At 44.9% G+C, this 17994-nt stretch overlaps 1 protein-coding gene across 2 annotated transcripts in view; it reads right to left on the bottom strand.

Annotated features, from left to right (window-relative positions):
* The window catches only part of AARS2 (alanyl-tRNA synthetase 2, mitochondrial), a 33289-nt gene extending 16764 nt beyond the window's left edge, over positions 1 to 16525 (bottom strand). Inside the window, exons 1-11 of one of the 2 annotated variants that reach the window (XM_079969193.1) lie at positions 16274 to 16525; positions 13832 to 14020; positions 11616 to 11761; positions 10442 to 10636; positions 8155 to 8299; positions 6470 to 6615; positions 5624 to 5732; positions 4301 to 4339; positions 3059 to 3170; positions 1574 to 1701; positions 348 to 489 (exon numbers count right to left, since the gene is read on the bottom strand). In XM_079969193.1, the coding sequence (XP_079825319.1) occupies positions 348 to 489; positions 1574 to 1701; positions 3059 to 3170; positions 4301 to 4339; positions 5624 to 5732; positions 6470 to 6615; positions 8155 to 8299; positions 10442 to 10636; positions 11616 to 11761; positions 13832 to 14020; positions 16274 to 16510 (1588 nt within the window). In that variant the 5' untranslated portion in view covers positions 16511 to 16525. Of the gene's footprint in view, positions 1 to 347; positions 490 to 1573; positions 1702 to 3058; positions 3171 to 4300; positions 4340 to 5623; positions 5733 to 6469; positions 6616 to 8154; positions 8300 to 10441; positions 10637 to 11615; positions 11762 to 13831; positions 14021 to 16273 lie in introns of those variants that run through there. The other variant, XM_079969194.1, reaches the window with a different exon arrangement.
* Between the last annotated feature and the right edge of the window lie 1469 nt (positions 16526 to 17994).

Below are 17994 nucleotides of genomic sequence, written 5' to 3'. Positions count from 1 at the left end.
CCTGCGTCCCACATATTTTCTTACTAGCATGTAAATTGCTTCCCTAACAGACAGGAAACAGCACAGAACACATATATGTATGATACACATGAACCAGCAGCCTGCTAACTTTACAGCAGATTATGGGTATTACTTTGGTGAGCTGCGGGAGCCTAAGCAGTTTCTGTTTGGCTGTAGGAAGAGGTCGACTATAGTTTATAAAGCAGACACAGTATGTTCTCCACACGACAAATTAACAAATATGCCAGACATATATAAACTGAGAAGTTTCTTGGATACAAATCTGAAACCCCCATTTCTCCAGAGTGCTTTTTCATACACTTTGTTCAAGCACGATTAGACCTTACCATATCTGCCATCCTGCCCAAGTTCATAGGCAAACTTCGGAGAGTCGTCAGTAGCAGGCACCCCATCCTGCCTCAACTTGGCCAATGAATGCAGGTCCAGGTGCATCCCAGCTCTCTGCTCCTGCTGCGGCTGAGATTTGCGCTGTGGGGAAAGAAAGGGTACAATTGGGAGACAGCTCAAGTGCACCATTTAAAACAGGCATAGGGAAACTCCGGCCCTCCAGATGTCTGGCACTACAATTCCCATCAACCCTAGCTAACAGGACCGATGGTCAGGAATGATGAGAATGGTAGTCCCAAACATCTGGAGGGCTGGAGTTTGCCTATGCCTGATTTAAAACAACAGCAAAAGCTGATAAGCAGAACTCTGAAGTCTTGGGGGATCCCACAAACCATCTGAGAGTCAATGGCCCTAAAAATCAAGTTTCCACATAATCCCCACTTTCAGCTTCCCTTGCTGCTGTGCAGCCCTATGAGAGGAAATAAAAATCCAAATGCAACAGCCATTTCAAAGAGCAGCCCAGAATAAGAAAGAAGGCTGGATATTTTGTACTGTTGATCAAACTTCTTGTGAACACTGACTTTGGTTTGATCTTTGACAGAATTTAGATTTCTGAGGGTATTTTACAATGAATCTTATTCACAGATTTTGGACTATTACAACACACTGAGGGGCGTCTTTAGACGGCCTTATACAGCAGCCTCTACAACTCCCATGCTCTTTGACCACGTGTTATGCTGCCTGGGAATGATGGGAGTCCAACAACATATGGGAGGCCACAGGTTTGCCAGCCCTGCCTTATAATTCCTGAAAAGCATATTATTATTATTATTATTATTATTATTTATCTGTTGAATGTATATCCTGCCCTTCCTCCCCAACAAGCCCAAGGTGGCAAAAAGATACACAATTTAACCACAAAAAACATTCTAAGACAGAACAACTGCAATTAAAAACTTCTAAAAGCAGTTATTTTAAATTCATTTTTTCCCATCCAATGGTCTTGAGGTTGCCAGGAACAGTATTCTTCAGTCACTAAAGGCCTGTGAAAACAATTCCTCCTGAAAATTAATCAGGACCAAGACAGGTGCGCCTCACTAGGGAGGGCATTCCACCACCAGGGAACTACCACTGAAAATGAATGCCTCGAAGGACAGTAGTCAGAAGGAATGAAGTCTGAGGTAGTTTAATGTGACGCACAAAAGAAGAGAAATCTGTGCCTTACCTCAGCATCTTCCCGAGCCAGATGGTCCAAAGCAGCAACGTCCAGCTGGACTCCCTTCTCCTTCAGCATCAAACCAACAAGATCCAGTGGGAAACCCAAATTGCTATGGAGAGACCAAGCAACCTCCACTGCAGGCAGAAGTAAGATCAATGGAGGAGTGTTAGTTTATTTAAAATATTTGCAGGCCACCTTTAAGGATTGAACACACTCAAGGTGTCTTCCAGCATATAAATTCATTAGGAGAAACAAGCAATTATCTCTTCAAATACATTGCATTTGGGAGAGAAAGTGCACCAGTAGTGAAGAAACTGCAGTGAGTCAGGGAGCTATTGGCTGCTTGTCTGCCTGCCTTAAGAATGTAAAAAAGAAAGCCTTGTCAGATGAAACAAAGCTCTGTCTGAAAAATATCATCTTGCTCTTTGTATTCCCAACTGAGCACTGCGCTGCATGTACCATCTCATCAGGAGGTCTGTTCTGACCATGTAGGATGCAGGCCTTTCATGTGGCAGCACCTAATCTTTGGCACTCCCTCCTGTTACATCTCAGGCAGGCCTCGCTCTTGTTTTTTTCAACACCTATTCACAAACTTCCTTTTTCCAACAAGCCTTTTAATTTTTTTTTATTTTTTTTTTGGTGCACCGTTCCTGGAGGCACTGCAATACCAGGTCGATGCATGGAGTGGATGGAGCAAGCCCCTATTCCATCTCCCAGCTCCAAAAATCCATTTAATATATAGTCCTCAAATAGAGGACATATCAGATATTAAACTGATAAGAACAGATACTACACTTGATCTTAGCCAAAAGGCCGAGAAGCGATCCAACAAGCCTTTTAAGTGGACATTCTTATCCTAGGTTCTACCTGTATAGAAACTATTTTATTGTTTCGTTGTCTTGTTGCTTAGTTAGTTCCAGTTGTTGCACAGGATGTGATTCATAAATGAAATGAAATGAATGAATTATCCAGCCCAGCGTTCCATTTCCAGCATTGGCATGGTAGATGCTTCTGGACATTTGCAAGCAGGGTTTGAAGAGCATCCCCCATTGTTTGTCCCCAGCACATGTTATTTAGGTGGATACTGCCTCTCTCACTTAGCCAACATGGCCAACATCCATGAACAGGCTTATCCTTTTCAAGGGTGTGTGCCATAAAGCCACCTAAGCTAGTGGCTTAATAAAACCACTCTGGGGTGGAGGGGATGTATCAGTGACTCATAATGCTTAATACTTAACTGGGAGACAGAAAGGAACAAGTCTGGGACCTGAAGTTCAACAGAAATCAGTGGCAAAGTTCTATTGCTGAACAAGTAAGCTGTGCCTTCGGTTACAGACAGTGTGTGTTTAATTGTAAGGACCAAAAAGGCTGGGCAACTCAAAAGCCAGGCAGCTTAAAAATGGGACTAGATTGCAAGTGACGCCTCCCTTGTGACTGCATTTTCTCTTCTCCTTCAGCCATCAAGAGGAAGAAGAAGAAAAAAATACTTGCCTGGGAAGACTTTGGAATGATCCATCTGTTGGAGGGTTCTGTTTATAATGCAGCGCCCCCGCAGAAGGGAAGAGAGAAAGGCATCCTCATGCTCACTGATGATATTCATAATCTGTTGGGAGATCAGAGCCAGTTAAACCAATTATTCCAAAGAACTCCAAGAGATACGGAAGTGTTAAAAGGCAGTGGTGGGGACCCAAATGCATCAGGTGATAAGCTATTCATGAGATTGGACCTGAGACACCAAGGGCTCCTCCTATCGCTCTGAATATGTGGAGTAAAAGTGTCATTCATGACTGTAGTGCAGTGGTGTCTCATTTGCTTAAACCACTTGCTTAAACCACTGCCCTTTATGCAGCCCTGTGATGAGCCGATGGGGTGTCAGCTTTTGGAACAGGCCAGAAATCCAATTTACTGAATATTATGTACATGTGGAAGGAAAGAAGCCTGTGCAGGTAGGGGAAAACAGCAAGTAAGTGCATTGTGTGTGTATGCCTGGGTTCAAACAGAAGGGGAAAGGATGTAGGTTAGGATTGGGGGACCAGCACACAAGATGTTGCTGGACTCCAGTTCCCATCAGCCCCTGCTAGCATGAACAATCATCAGGGATTATGAGGACTGTAGTCCAACATCATCAGGAGGGCCACAGGTTCCGCAACCCTGCTGTAGGTTTTGCTTGGGTTTTGGGGTTTTTCTATAGCAAAACTGGTTGCTTGGAAATAGGTTTGAAGCCTAGCTCTGCTAACTGTGCCTGTAAGATACTTCATTTCACTTATTTCTATGTACACTAGAATTTGCAACACTAGATTGGACGGTAGCAGAAAAAGCCTCTGTTCTGGAAGAAAGAGCTGAATTGTACAGAATATTAAGAAAGTTTGGGCTTTTAGGTGCACCTGGTCAGCTTTAGTAAGCGTGGTCAGCTGTAGTAAGAAGCAAACTACAGAGTCTGCTTTCAGATTAATTACACGTGGGAATTATCAACCTGCACCTACTCAGTGTGTTACATTTATTCCTGCTCCCAGCTGCTCTCCTTTAGCCTCCTCCCAATGAGAAGGGGGGAGATCACTTCTTTAGTAGTGGAAGCTCCTGTGCAACATATTCAACTGGAGAGAATTCGGGAGAAAACTTAGGCAAGATGTTCCTGTACACCATCATCCGGTGAGAATAGTTCCTATACTTCGTGCAACCGGCAGTAATTACCAATTAGACACGAGTTTTGACCCACTGGTTCCAGTTGCTCACCGTGTCTGTATCCTTCCTTAGCTCCGGATAGGCATCTCCCTGCAAAGGAAGAATGACAGACTCTCAGAAGCAGAGCTTCCAGCCCCAGCCCTCCTCCCCATGCACTACCAAGCACACAGCTTTGCTACTTACATCAGTGGCAGGAACTATCCTGTATAAGCAGGATATCTGAACTTGACAATTTAAGCTTTGGTTTGCACAATGACCACCCACGGCCTTTAAACTCCCACACCTTTCAAGTCCTTTCTTCCCCCTTCTTAATGAGAGCGTGGCTTCAGTCAAAGAAGCGGAACCCTGTAAGCACAGCCCAAGTTTCCTCATTCCAAATCCCCTGACCAAAGCACCTCTCAGGCACACTTCTCTGGCATGAAGTGCTTTGGGGATTTTGCAGTGAGACTATGAAGAGCATATGTTCCATGCTGCACCTAGGGGGACTGCTGCACCAGTCTGTTTCCCCTACTATGGAAGGTTGTATGGGAAATCCATCCAGAAGACAAAATGAGGAGTTAGGGATCTGACATGGTTACCCTTCCTGCCTCTGTTCCTTCCCCCTCCCTTACCCTTGTTAAGTTTTTGATGGTGTGAGAACAGTCTTTGGTGTCCTAATCAGTTGGGAGGAGGTGAATCCCCACACACAGCTGCTTTAATCAGCCTGGGAGGATAGTGCTGGAAACCTTTGATGTTGAAAATTGTTGTGGGAAAGCGAGGCATTGGGAGGAGGTGGCTATCTATAAAATCGGATGGTTTGGGCAGTGTTTTTCAGAAGCTCGTGCATGGACTGAGGCTGCTTCTTCTTTGCTGCTTCTTGAGGGCTTTCAAGTGGCAGATAGAAGTGCTTGCTTGGTATGTATATATTGCTAGCTGTTTAGAAGTAAAATCTTCTTCTCACTCACTTGTGTTTTGTACTGCTTCTGAATCTCTTTTAAAAGAACCACCTTGCATTTGGCAAAACAAAGGTCTCCCTTGGACGGCATCTGAGGAAGCTTTTGTCCTCACATACAACCCCCTCTGCTTTGTCACAACTTCAGCAACTCTATTGACAGCTGCAGTTATTGAAACATTAAGGAATAGACTCTTTGTAGCTCAGTAAGGTGTCACCAGCGTTTATCAGGACCTAAAGCAAACAGTTACCACTCCCCCCCCCCCGCCACCCACAATGTGAAATAAATAAAGGATCTCATAGGTACTGGGCCTATCATTTCAAGAAACTAGGTTGCTCATCCTGTTACTCTTGGTCTACACATGAACCAGGGAAATTGCTATAACATTTGGATGGGAACCCGGCTAGAAACAAGTGCCTCTCCCAGGAAAATTCTCGGTTACCAGAATTTCCACCACAACAGGAACCAAGCTGGCCAGGAACCCAGGTGGCGCATGGAGAACTTCAGAGCAAAACCGCACGGCCCTGCGCAAGATCTGGCGAAGCACAAGCCTGCAGGGAAAAGAAATTTCAAGAACAGCTAAGTGTTCTTGGTCAGAATGCTGTTCTTTTTCTAACCAGCCTCCCAACCAGGTAGTGCAGTTAGCCAGTTTTAGACACCAGGCTTTAATGGTCGTATGCCCCCATGGCATTCCTCTTTACATGGCAAATGAGTACTCTCTCACTTATCACAAAATGTAGTAAGCCAGCCAGGCTATCTTTGGGGACACCTTCTAATTTTGCTGAATGGCGTGTTGGTCTCCCGCCCCAAAGTCTTGCCCTGCTCCCAACGTTCAAACACCCCACCAATAAGATCCCATTAATATTTATCCTTCGGATTCCCCTTGACTCATCACCGATTATCCTCCTGCATGCATCTCACACCTGTCACATCGACAATCGATTCTTCTGCCTCCTCCACACCTGGTTTCCTGACGGCAGTCAAGAGCGTAGTCTCTCTGTGCCAGGAATGGGGAACATGTAGCCCTCCAGATGTTGTTGGGACTCCAGTTGTCACCAGCTGCAGGCAGCAAGCTTACAGTCAGGGATGATGCAGTCCAACAACATCTGGAGGGCCAGAGGTTCCTCTCCCCTGCTCTCTATGTCCATTTTAGACTCTGCTTCTTCACTCCAGAATCTCCTCCTCCTCCAAAAGTCCCCATCTTGCTCAAGCCTCCTTAAGCTCCCCCCTTAAGTTCAGAGCCATTTCTCTGCCCCAACCAACCCTTGTGATTGTGCTTCTTCCTTACTCGGCACCAGACATGCCTGGGTAAACACCATCGGCAATGCAGACGGACAAGGTGCGCACGTGATCTGCCACCACTCTGTAGGCCATGTCCACGCTCCCAGGGTCAGCTTCTCCAACCAAGCCTCGATATCTGGGCCCACCACAGCCCTGCAAGACAAATATATTTTTAGGAAGCCTGAATAGGGGAGCTGCACAGAAAGCTTCATAGCAATGAATACTGCAGATGTCTCCTTCAAATGATCATTGTTTTTCTGTAACATTTGTTTAAAGTCCTCTGGAAGTTCTTTAAAAGTACAAGATAGAAGCTACCATGCCAAACGAAGGCATAAGCCTCTCTATCAGTCTTGGAAATATAGTTGTAAAACCCGCCCACCCAATTCACGATCCTTGCTTCCTCTTTGTACAGTGGTACCTCGGGTTACAGACGCTTCAGGTTACAGATGCTTCAGGTTACAGACTCTGCTAACCCAGAAATAGTACCACGGGTTAAGAACTTTGCTTCAGGATGAGAACAGAAATTGTGCAGCAGTGGCGCAGCGGTAGCAGGAGGCCCCATTAGCTAAAGTGGTACCTCAGGTTAAGAACAGTTTCAGGTTAAGAACAGACCTCCAGAACGAATTAAGTTCTTAACCAGAGCTACCACTGTACACAGTTCCATTTGTCTCTCTGAAAATAACTCAGGGTGCTGGGCAGGAACTGTCATGGCTGTGTCTCTTGGCCCTTTACAGTTGCAGTCCTATTCTCACTTACCCAGGAGTAAGCCCCATTGAGCCCAGTGGGAATTATTTCCACGAAGGCATGTGTAAGAATGTACTGTACAGTGGTACATCTAGTTACAAACTTAATTCGTTCTGGAGGTCCGTTCTTAACCTGAAATTGTTCTTAGCTAGAGGCGGGCTTTTGCTAATGGGGCCCCTCTTGCTGCTGCTGCGCTGCCGGCACACAATTTCCGTTCTCATCCTGGGGCAAAGTTCTCAACTCGAGGTAACGCTTCCAGGTTAGCGCAGTTTGTAACCTGAAGCGTTTGTAACTCAAGGTACCACTGTAAAGCATAACGAGATTGTTGTAGCTCTGCTGTCAGAAGCAGGATGTCTCTGAATACCAGTCACTGCAAATCAGAAGTGGGCAGCATTGCTGTTTCACTGAGGCTTTCCACGGGCATCTGGCTGGCCACTGTGAGAACAGGATGCTGCACAAGATGGGCCCTTGGGCCTGATCCTGCAGCACATTCTTTGTTGATTTAGTTAGGAAACTGCTAGGGAACTCATTTCCAGACACAGAAGGAGGGCCAGGTGTTATTGCAACACTTTTTTAGCTCTCGAGAGCTGCACTTTTCCATCCAGGAAAGAAATGTCACATTGAATGGGCTGGCAAACTGTTGCTGCCATCTCCCCGAGCCCTTTTAGGGTTTTGACCAAGAAGCAGCTGCAACTGCTGTTCTTTTCACCTTAGAAATGACTGCTCTGGTGTATCACAGCTGCTCAAACTATCTCTCCTAGTTATAAAAAGCCGTGCAGCTAGGAGTGTTCCCCACCCCACCCCCACAACCAAATGAAAAACCACCAAGAGACCGGGAACTGCCATTTCTCTGCTCACCCAGAAGCAGCTAATGTTGCTAGGTATGTAGCTTTTACATATAAACCCTCTGAAGTTTCAGTTTGGCTTCCCCTGGCAACTGATCATCACCTTGTGGATGGCATCCAGGATAGGAGTGAAGAGGTCGGTGTCGTAATTGGAGCGCTTGTTCTGGAGAATGGTCATCAACCTTTCCAGACCCATTCCTGTGTCCACATGATGCTCAGGCAGCTGCTGTAGACTCCCATCAGCCTCTCTGGCAATAGACCAGTCAGTAACCAAAGAGGGGTGGGTGGGGGGGAAAAAAGACAGATATAAGATAGAAGCAAAGGGCTTGATTATTCACCTAAAGCTGTGGATGGGAAAAACCCCAGACAGTAAAGGAGATATCATAATTTGGAAATACGGTACTATGGAAATGAATGAGAAGGGTAGTAGAAGCATTATCAGAAGGCTGCAGCAGAGGATAGAAAGAGGATCAAACAGACTATGAAAGTGAGGCGTTACAAAAGTTCTTATATGGACTACATTACGCAGGGTGCTGGAAAGGCAGGTCAAATTACTCTAGAGCATTGGTAGGAAACCTCCGCCCTGCTCTTGAATGTTCCAGAACTCTTCTGAAATCAGGAGGGTGCAAGGTGCTACATTCAGAAGGAAGAATAACTTTGAATGCACTCCCAATTATTCCTTTGCAGCCACAGCTTTTCTTCAGTTTAAGGCTGCAAAAGGAAAACCTTTGGAGACACAGCTTGAACGCGATGGGTCCGCCACTTAACATGTTATTTACTTGCACAATCATGACTGTAGGCGCACGGCCGAAAATAAATAGAGAGTGGGGGACACCTGCCATGGGGAGAGCTCTTCAAGTCTTCCACCTTGCTTAACAGCCTCAGGAAAGGATATATGTGGGCTTTGGGACATTCCCAGGACCCTCACATGACCTCCCAGAGCCCAAGATACCCAGAGGCAGAGGGCATGGCCTGCTCTGGACTGGTAGGGATGGTCCCATGAGGGGCGGGAGGTTGGTTCTAGGGGGGTTCCTGGCTTTAGATGATTTTGCCTTTGTTTTTTGTTTTTTAATGAATATTTATTAGCATTTTCAATAACAAAACAAAAACAAAAATAAACAAAAAAATGACAAAAATACAAAAATACAAAACTTAAAAACAATTAAAAAACACATAGAATTTCACTTACTTATTTTCTTTCAACTTGTTTCTCAGACCTCCTCGCACCTCCCCTTCTTGTATTCCAATTCAAATTATTAGCTCAGCAAATCCTTATTACTTATTTCTCAACTTTAACTTAATAATTTATTTTAACATGTTGTTATTTTACTTTTTCTCTTTCATCCATTTCCTCAATTTATTTTTGCAGACCTTATTTTCATTTAATTTTAGATCGTTTTAAAAACCAGTTTTAGCTTATCCAAACTTAAACATCAATACTTATAGTTCAATACTCATTCTTAAACATTTTCCCTAAAATCGACCAAAATTCCCTTCCACGGCTTTCCCATTTTTCATACAAATAACAAAACAAAATAACAACAGAACAGATTATACTTATATACCCTTTGGATTCCCAGAGTCCACCCACCCCTTTCCCGGTTTCAGTCCCCAACAAGTGTCTGTCAGTCTAGATGATTTTGCCTTTGTGTGCGGACCCCAAACCATGTAGAAGTGGCGGGTCCACTATATTTTATTTAGAACTGCTTTGCATGCAGAATGTCCCAGGTTCAATCCCTGGCATCTCCAAGTGCAGCTGAGAAAGAAAGACCCCTGTCTGAAGTTCTGGAGCGCCACTGACAGTCAGTGTAGACTATACAGTGGTACCTCGGGTTAAGTACTTAATTCATTCCGGAGGTCCATTCTTAACCTGAAGCCGTTCTTAACCTGAAGACCACTTTAGCTAATAGGGTCTCCAGCTGCCACTGCACTGCCAGAGCACGATTTCTGTTCTCATCCTGAAGCAAAGTTCTTAACCCGAGGTAATATTTCTGGGTTAGCGGAGTCTGTAACCTGAAGCATATGTAACCCGAGGTACCACTGTACTGAGCTAAATGGACCAGTGGGTCTGATTCAGTGTAAGGCAGCTTCCTCACTTCATGAGCCATGGCTGCAATGGAAGAATCTGGCTACTTCTGGATCCAGTCTGCCAGCCAGATCCTGTTCCCCAACGCTACTGTAGAGCAGCTTTCCCCAACCTGATGCTCTCCAGCTGTTTTGGAATACAAGTCCCATCAGCCCTGATCAGCAAGGTCAATGGCAGGAGTTGTGGTCCAAAACATCAGGCCACTGTAGACTCTTGTGATTGTTCCAATGGTATAGAAGCCTCCAACCAAGAAGTGAGGCTCTGGCACAAAGTTCGGTACCCAAGCTGCTCCACCATTTCATACCTGCTATACTGCATGAAAACCAGATTCCAGATCTCCACCACTTCAGGGTTGCCCTGGTTCACCAGTGCTGCCGCATTCCTACCCCTGCCCACATGGTCATAATGGATTTCTGTGCAGGGTCCACAGGGACCAGTATCGCCCATCTCCCAGAAGTTATCTTTCAACTGAAAAGGAAGCACGTGGCTGGGAGGCACACTGGAAAGCAAGAAGAGGACGGCTTATGAACCTAGGGCAATAAAACCATACTCATTTTTCTTACCCCAAACTTACACTACCATTAACTATGTGTTATCATACTGCTCCTCTACAATGGTAGCCCCTTATCAGTAAAAACTAATAAGTAAAAAACAAGTAGTACAGAAAAACTTGGCAAATACTTGGGCCTGGTCATATCTAATGTATGCTGGGATGCATCCAATCTTTGCACATTCTAACATATTTTCTGTACACTCTATCCCACCCCCATGGTACCACTTTGATTGCAAGCCTTTGATCAATTTAAAAAAAAAATTGTGCAGTGCTTACTTCATTTTAAGATCAAAACATACAAACTCCCCATCAGGGCAGGTCTACCTGTGACAAGAAATTCAAGTTCTGTACTCAGAATAGACACACTCTGGATAGATGGACTTTTTGTCAAAGAGGGTGACAAGGTGCCAACAAGGATCCATGCCCAGAAAAGATAAAGAATGCCAACTGTGCTTAGCAGAGACCGTAACTGAAGTCCTTGTTAGTTACCAAGCTTTTTGAAGACATTTCCTGCACATTTTCAATAACTTATCCTGTAAAAACTAGAAACCCTTTTTTATGTGTTATTTTGGATGATGAATTGGACGTCTGCATGCATACCATGTGGTGTAAGGCATGGCTACAAACAGCTTTGGACAACATCCAGATCAGACTTCTAGTACAGTGGTACCTTGGTTCCCAAACAGCTTGGCTCCCGAACAAATCAGCTCCTGAACGCCACAATCCTGGAAGTAAGTGTTCTGTTTTTTGGAAGCCGAACATCCATTTCGGCTGTTGGCATTGTTTCTAGGGCCAATCAGTCAATCAGAAGCCATGCCTTGGTTTGCGAACGTTTTGGAATTCAAACAGACTTCCAGAACGGATTGAGTTCAAGAACCAAGGTACCACTGTATTATCTCTTTTGGCATCTTTTTCATTTACTTACCCCAGGCTGAGCCAAATTTCCCTGCTCTCTTCATCTGCACTTAGACTAAGTGAGGCATCTCCTCCAAAATAGGTGACATATAGACGGTCCTTGGGGATTTCATAGACCTGTGTTAGGAGCTCCCATGCCATGCTACAAGCTTCCTCCTGAAGACAAGGAAAAGTTGTCAAATGCTGGTAAACAACAAGCCAATGTTTGGATAAGAAGGAAGTTACTTAATTGCAAGGGGGATGGCATCTATTTTAGTTTATCTTATTTTCAAGGACAGTGTTGCATAGTATACATAATGATAGATTTGAACCAAGGAAAGGGGCTTACTCAGTCCTTTTGGGCAGGCTACCTCACAGGGTTGTTGTTGACTCCATGTATGATTTTCCAATGAGTTCAGGCTTAAGGATTAAATACAAATACAGGTGACTCCCCACTTGCATGGGGGTTATGTTCCAGGTCCCCACATGCAAAAGTGAAATGTGCATAAGCGGGGAACACCCTGGAGAGTCCTCTTGGGTTGTGAGGAGACCCTCCCCAGAGCCCAAAGAGGATGCCAAAGAAACCAGAGATGCAGAGGGGCATTGTTTGTCCTCTTCGGGCCCTAAGGAGGGTCTCCTCACAACCCAAGAGGAATTTCCAGCACTTTTTGGTTCCCGGCGCCGCACGTGAGCGAGGCCGCACGTAATTGGGGAGTTGCATGTAGACAGATAACAGACAAACAAGTTCATGAATGGCAGAGGACGACTCAGGAACTTTGTTTTTCTGTGTTCTCTCACATTGTCCAAAGCACTTAGGCTAAAAGTATGAGAAAGAAAAACTTGCTAAATCATGTTTGTAAACACAAACACAAACAAGATTAGTTTAGACAACATGCCATCAGGTTTCTCACAACTGATATTTTAATAGCAGCTGGTAACTTGTGCTCAGAAAAACCAAGGAAGCCTTGCATTTCTATGATGGGATGTGTGTATTAGCACCTACAAAAGCTTGTTCCCCAGTTACAACAAGAGATTTCCTCCAGCTCCAACGTTTGTAGTGCAAGCATTGGGAATTTGTGGCCCTCCAGATGTTCTGGACTACATCTCCCATCCTCCCCGACCATTGGCGACGCTGCCTGGAGCTCATGGGAACTTAAGAGTTGAACAACATCTGAAGGGCTGCAGGGTTCCCACCACTGTTGTAGCTCAGAACAGCCTCTATCGCTGTTGGTCTGGCCTTGCTTTTGATTGTTTATGTACTGGAGCCATAGGATAGAATGGAGGAAATTCTGAACAATGGTTTGAAATGAAGAGTGCAAGAATTGCTCTCATCTTGTGGTACCAATATGCAAGAGTGGATAGACTGACGGTGATTAACAGGTCTTATGCTGCCAGCAAGACTAACTAATAATGATGAAAGAAGAAGAACCAGGCTCATTAAGCAGCATATGAGCTCAGACGCACTGGGCTTGTTAGCTTCCCAATTAAAAATGAAATAAAAGCACCATGCGCTGCTCTTGAATCAATGCAGAGCTGGAAACAGATGCTTTATAATTAGTCACAACCTCCTGCTTCACCATCTCCCATGTTACCTTTCCAAGGTCTAATATCAAACATGCAGCAATAGCATATGGCACCATTTCACCTGCATCTAGACCACTTCATGGTGTGTGGGAGGGGACTTATTTCATATGTGACTGTTCTCCCACATTAAAATGCCCTGTCTGTGGAAAGCTGGGGACAAGGCTAGGTTGGACTAGATGATCCTGAGGGTCCCTTCAAACTCTACAATGTTATGATTCCCCATGCAAGCAGATTGTCCTTTACATAGGGAAACATAAATTCCCCCACTTATTTCAGTCCAGATATCATATTATTATTATTACCATATTTATGCAATTATAATGTGCACCTCAGTTTTCAAAACCTTGAAACCAAAAAAGTATTTGCTGGTGCCATCAAATCTAATGCGCACCCTAATTTTCACGACGTAATTTGGTCAAAAAAGGTGTGCATTGCATTCAAGTAAAGTTGTTGTTGTTGTTGTTGTTGTTGTTGTTGTTAATATACCGCCCTTCATCAAAAGATCGCAGGGCAGTTCTGCATGCGTAAATCAGTTCTAAAGGCATTGTGGTTTAAAAACAAAACATCACCGCAAAAGTTTGTCCCTACCATACTGCAGCAAATTAAAAATATAAACAGAAACACCTAATGTGTTTTATAATAAAGCATAGCCTCATCTCTTACTTTGAAATAATCACCGAAGGACCAGTTCCCCAGCATTTCAAAGAACGTGTGATGATAAACATCTCGGCCCACATCCTCCAAATCGTTGTGCTTCCCACCTGCACGCACACATTTCTGGCTGTTCACCACCCGCCGGTAACTTGCTAGCTCACTACGGGGATCTGCTGAGCCAAGGAAAATGGGCTTGAACTGGAAAGTGAAGGAGAAACACAAAGCAGTTTTCACATACAACAGATGCTGAAGCTGGGATCCAGGGGAAGGCATGCTATAAAGCTGTAATAGCCTGCTAGTGAACTACTGGGCCCAATTAAATGGCAAGGTTGGCCCTGCTCATGGTGCCTCCATCAAGATCAGACCACAAGGTGGTGACAAAAGGCAGCATCTTTTTGATGGCACAACCTCAGTTCTGGAACTCCCCCCCCCCCTAGAGATCTGGTTGCCCTCCCCCAACTGTTTTCTTTCAAGTGAAAACATAAAAGTATCTCCTTCTCCAAGCCTATAGCCAAGAGCTGGTGTGGAGTCGTTATAACTCAATGATTGCTGCAGGAGCACTGTATTTTACTGGTGGGTTGTATTTCATTGTATACTGGGTTATTATTGTTGTTAAAATTTCTATACCTCCCTTCAGCCAAGGGTCACATAAAAACACAAAAATATGTAACACAGTAACAAAAGCAGTAACACCCCCCCCCCCCCACAAAAACAACATGGATTAATGTTGATTTTATTTGGTTACTGTTACCCACCCACCCTGGGTTTCTCCAAAAGGAAGTAACTTAAGTCTTTGATTTTAAAGGGTGTACTCAAGAGTATGATTTAGTTGGATATGATCCAATATATTGTCTTGATCTAGACAGGAAATGGGCAGAAAGGGGATGTTTTCTCCCAACAAGTGAAAATGGTAGTTTTTCTTAATAAAAACAAATTATTTGACTCCTGGGATACCAATTTAACTGTGACTTACATCACCTGAATTCTTAATATATAGCACAGGCTCAAAATAAATCTTGCTATCAACTAACACGAGGGGCTTCCTCTTTCATACTATCAGGATGTGGAGCTACCAAAATGTGTACATCCAGAAAGGCATTCTTGGTGACTGCCCCAGGATTTTAGAAATTCCCTTTTTGAAGCAATAAGCATCTTTTGAAAGTGTTGCAATACATCTTGAATTCTGGAATCCCCTCCCCACAAGGGTGCATCTGGAACGTTCACTATAACTTTTGGCAAATACTAAAGATGCACCTCTTTACCTCGGCCCTTTCACACTTGAGATGTATGTTTTCATGGTCCTCCCTTTTCCTGTGACTGCAATTTGTTTTTAATGTTTTTTAATTTAAAATTATTATAACCCATCCTGGGGCCTGCTGCGATTTTCATTTTCATTTAAATTGCTAGTGGACTGAATGGGAACAATAGACTTTTATGCGTTAACCATCTTATCAATGCCAGGTAAAAGGTAAAGGTACCCCTGACCATTAGGTCAAGTCACAGACGACTCTGGGGTTGCGGCGTTCATCTCACTCTATAGGCCGAGAGAGCCAGCATTTGTCTGCAAACAGCTTCCGGGCCATGTGGCCAGCATGATCGGCAAGCCTTAGGCTCTGTGGTTTTGACCACAGCGCCACCCGCGTCCCCATATCAATGCCAGGACATGTTATCAATTATGTTTCTTTGTGAATGCCCATCACTAATAATCCCTGCCTGTACTTATCTGCACTGCATTTCCTTCCAGCTTCACTGTTTACAATCTCGTTTATGTGTCCCTGCAACTCAGATGTAGCAAACTGCAGGCTATCAAAGCTTATGCAACCATACTTTTCTTACTCTCTTAAGATGCCATAAGACTCTTTGCTGGTTTTGTTGCAAGAGGCGCAAGGCTATCGCTATGGAAATCATTTTAATTTTGCTTTCTTGTCCAAATGAAATATATTGTTTCCCCACTAACAACCTGTGGGATTTGGCCACCGGAAAACATCTACTCAAATACATTAAGCAAAATATTGTTTCCATTTCACTTATAGGCACTGCTTTGATTTAAAAACTTCATCAGGGCGATTAAAGTTTTTCATAGAAAGCTTGTAAAGAAGGAATCCCAGACGAGTCCCATGAGGAAGATTCCCAGTGGAAATGCATTGGGTTCCCTAAGTTACTTTACTTTAAAACAAAATAAAAGAAAAAAAATTACTTTATTTTGTTTTGTTTTTATTTCCCCTCAGCTTGAACCTGACACTTTCCCTTCTCTGCCGGAGCTCCTCCTTTTACAGGGCCTTTGCTTTGTCCGGCAGATAAGAGGGAGGGATAGCGGCGGAGTCGACTGGACCTTGAGGAAAAGGAGTAACTTGTCCTATCCCAACCGGATCACACCGGGCACGCAAAGCAGCGGTAGGAACCATTCTCTGCAGGGCTGGTTCCTCCGCCGCGCCCTTTTTGAGGACGTACCTGGTTCATGCCCGCGTTCACGAACAACAGCCCGGGATCCCCTCGCGGCCGCACCGGAGCCGACGGCACCACTTGGTGCCCGTGCCGCTCCTTGAAGAACTGGAGGAAAGCCTGGCGCACTCGCGCGGAGGACGGCGAAGCAACAGAACGAGTCCCCTGGCAGGAGCTGCAATACCAGCCAGGGGGCACCCGGAGAAGGCGCCTGACCGAGCCCTTGCCTGCTACCGCCGCCGCCATCTTAACTGAGGGCGGAATTACGGGAGTCGTGGCTTCAGGGTTACAATGGCTAGGGCGGATTTGTCTCTGAAGTCCGCCGTTGTAAGAATGCCTTCCTCCCTGCAGAGGATGGTGGGATTGTGACGGACCGGTTGACCACCCTAATAGTTCCTAACCATCGGACTTGGAAGTCCTGGCTTTACAGTTTTTTCTTATGTCCAGTCCAGCCCAAAGGAGGGGTGGACGTTTGTCTCGTATGCTCCAACAGCAGTGCAAGATTGGTTGAAAACTAAGGGCCATGAAGTGATGTAAAAATCGGGGTTTGGCTTTTGCTGCCCAACTCCCCATGCGACTCTGAGTCCCCTAAGTCCATGATCGGTCAGAGATATTTATTCTATATATCTCAAGTGCCAAAATATATTGGGCAGGTCCCCCTGAAAACTGAGTGACATCAACCGAAGTCTGTGTGAACTTAAAGTTAAAAAAGCCAGGCAGCGCCCGCGGGTCTCAAACCGCTGGAAGCGATTTGGGGATCAAAGCAATGCGTTTGTCGATGGAACCGCTGGGCTGAGCTGGCTCGGGAAAAGAAGGTCGCTTGGAGCATATGAGAAGCTATTTAGGGAGGGGAGCGGCCAGGCAAACACCTAGCCACGTCTGTTGCCTCCAACACCTTCTGTCTGGCCAAGCTGACCCGTAGATCCCTGCTCTGTAAGGCACACCAGCGGTGCAGAGGTTATAAAGTCCCTTTTTAAAAAATCATAACCATTTGCAATGGGGCTGCGAGTCCCAACTGCAAAGAGCTTCACTTTGTAGATATGGTTGAGTTTGGCTGAGTGGGAGGAGACGTTGTTGCACTGTTAGCCACACCCCTTGCTTCATAGATTCTTGTATGTTTTAGCTGACCTTACTCTTCCGGGCCAGCTTAGCCTAGCGGTTACTTCGACTCTACATTTGCAGACTCTCTAATTGCTTAACGGCAGTTTGATACCCCGCAGGCGCTGTCTGGTCTTTTTTCAGTCTCTGCAATTTTACTTGATTTTATTTACATATCCAGGCTTCTACACTGTTTGCAATACTACCTGAGCCCAAGAAGGCACCCTTGAAAAATGAGTAACAGCCGCTGAAGTCTGTGTGAACTTCAAGTTCATTACAGTTCTGAATTTGGACCGGTTTCGAATTCTGGATCAGGTCATGTAGATGAACAAGGAGTGGAAAAGACGTGATGCCATTTATCCCTCTACACCCATCCAGTGTGCCCTAAATTACAACAAACAGACTAGGTCACTTATAGTATCTGCATCCCAGGTGAATTGTGGCCCATCAAAAAATAAACTCATATATCATTTCAGTGTGCAGTCTGTGCAGTTTGGCAATACAGTGCAGTTTGGCAAGTGTAGGGACAACGGGAATTTGCAGGAAATGATGCTGTGCGTCCCCATGCCTTAATGGGAGTGTGATGGATGGGCAAAGTCTTCTTGGGAGAAGGAGAGCATCCTCTCAGTGTA

The sequence above is a fragment of the Podarcis cretensis genome (assembly GCF_951804945.1).
Source record: "Podarcis cretensis genome assembly, chromosome: 3".
NCBI classification, from domain to species: domain Eukaryota; kingdom Metazoa; phylum Chordata; class Lepidosauria; order Squamata; family Lacertidae; genus Podarcis; species Podarcis cretensis.
Note: the sequence above shows the minus strand (reverse complement) of the source record. Positions and strands in the feature narration are given on the sequence as shown.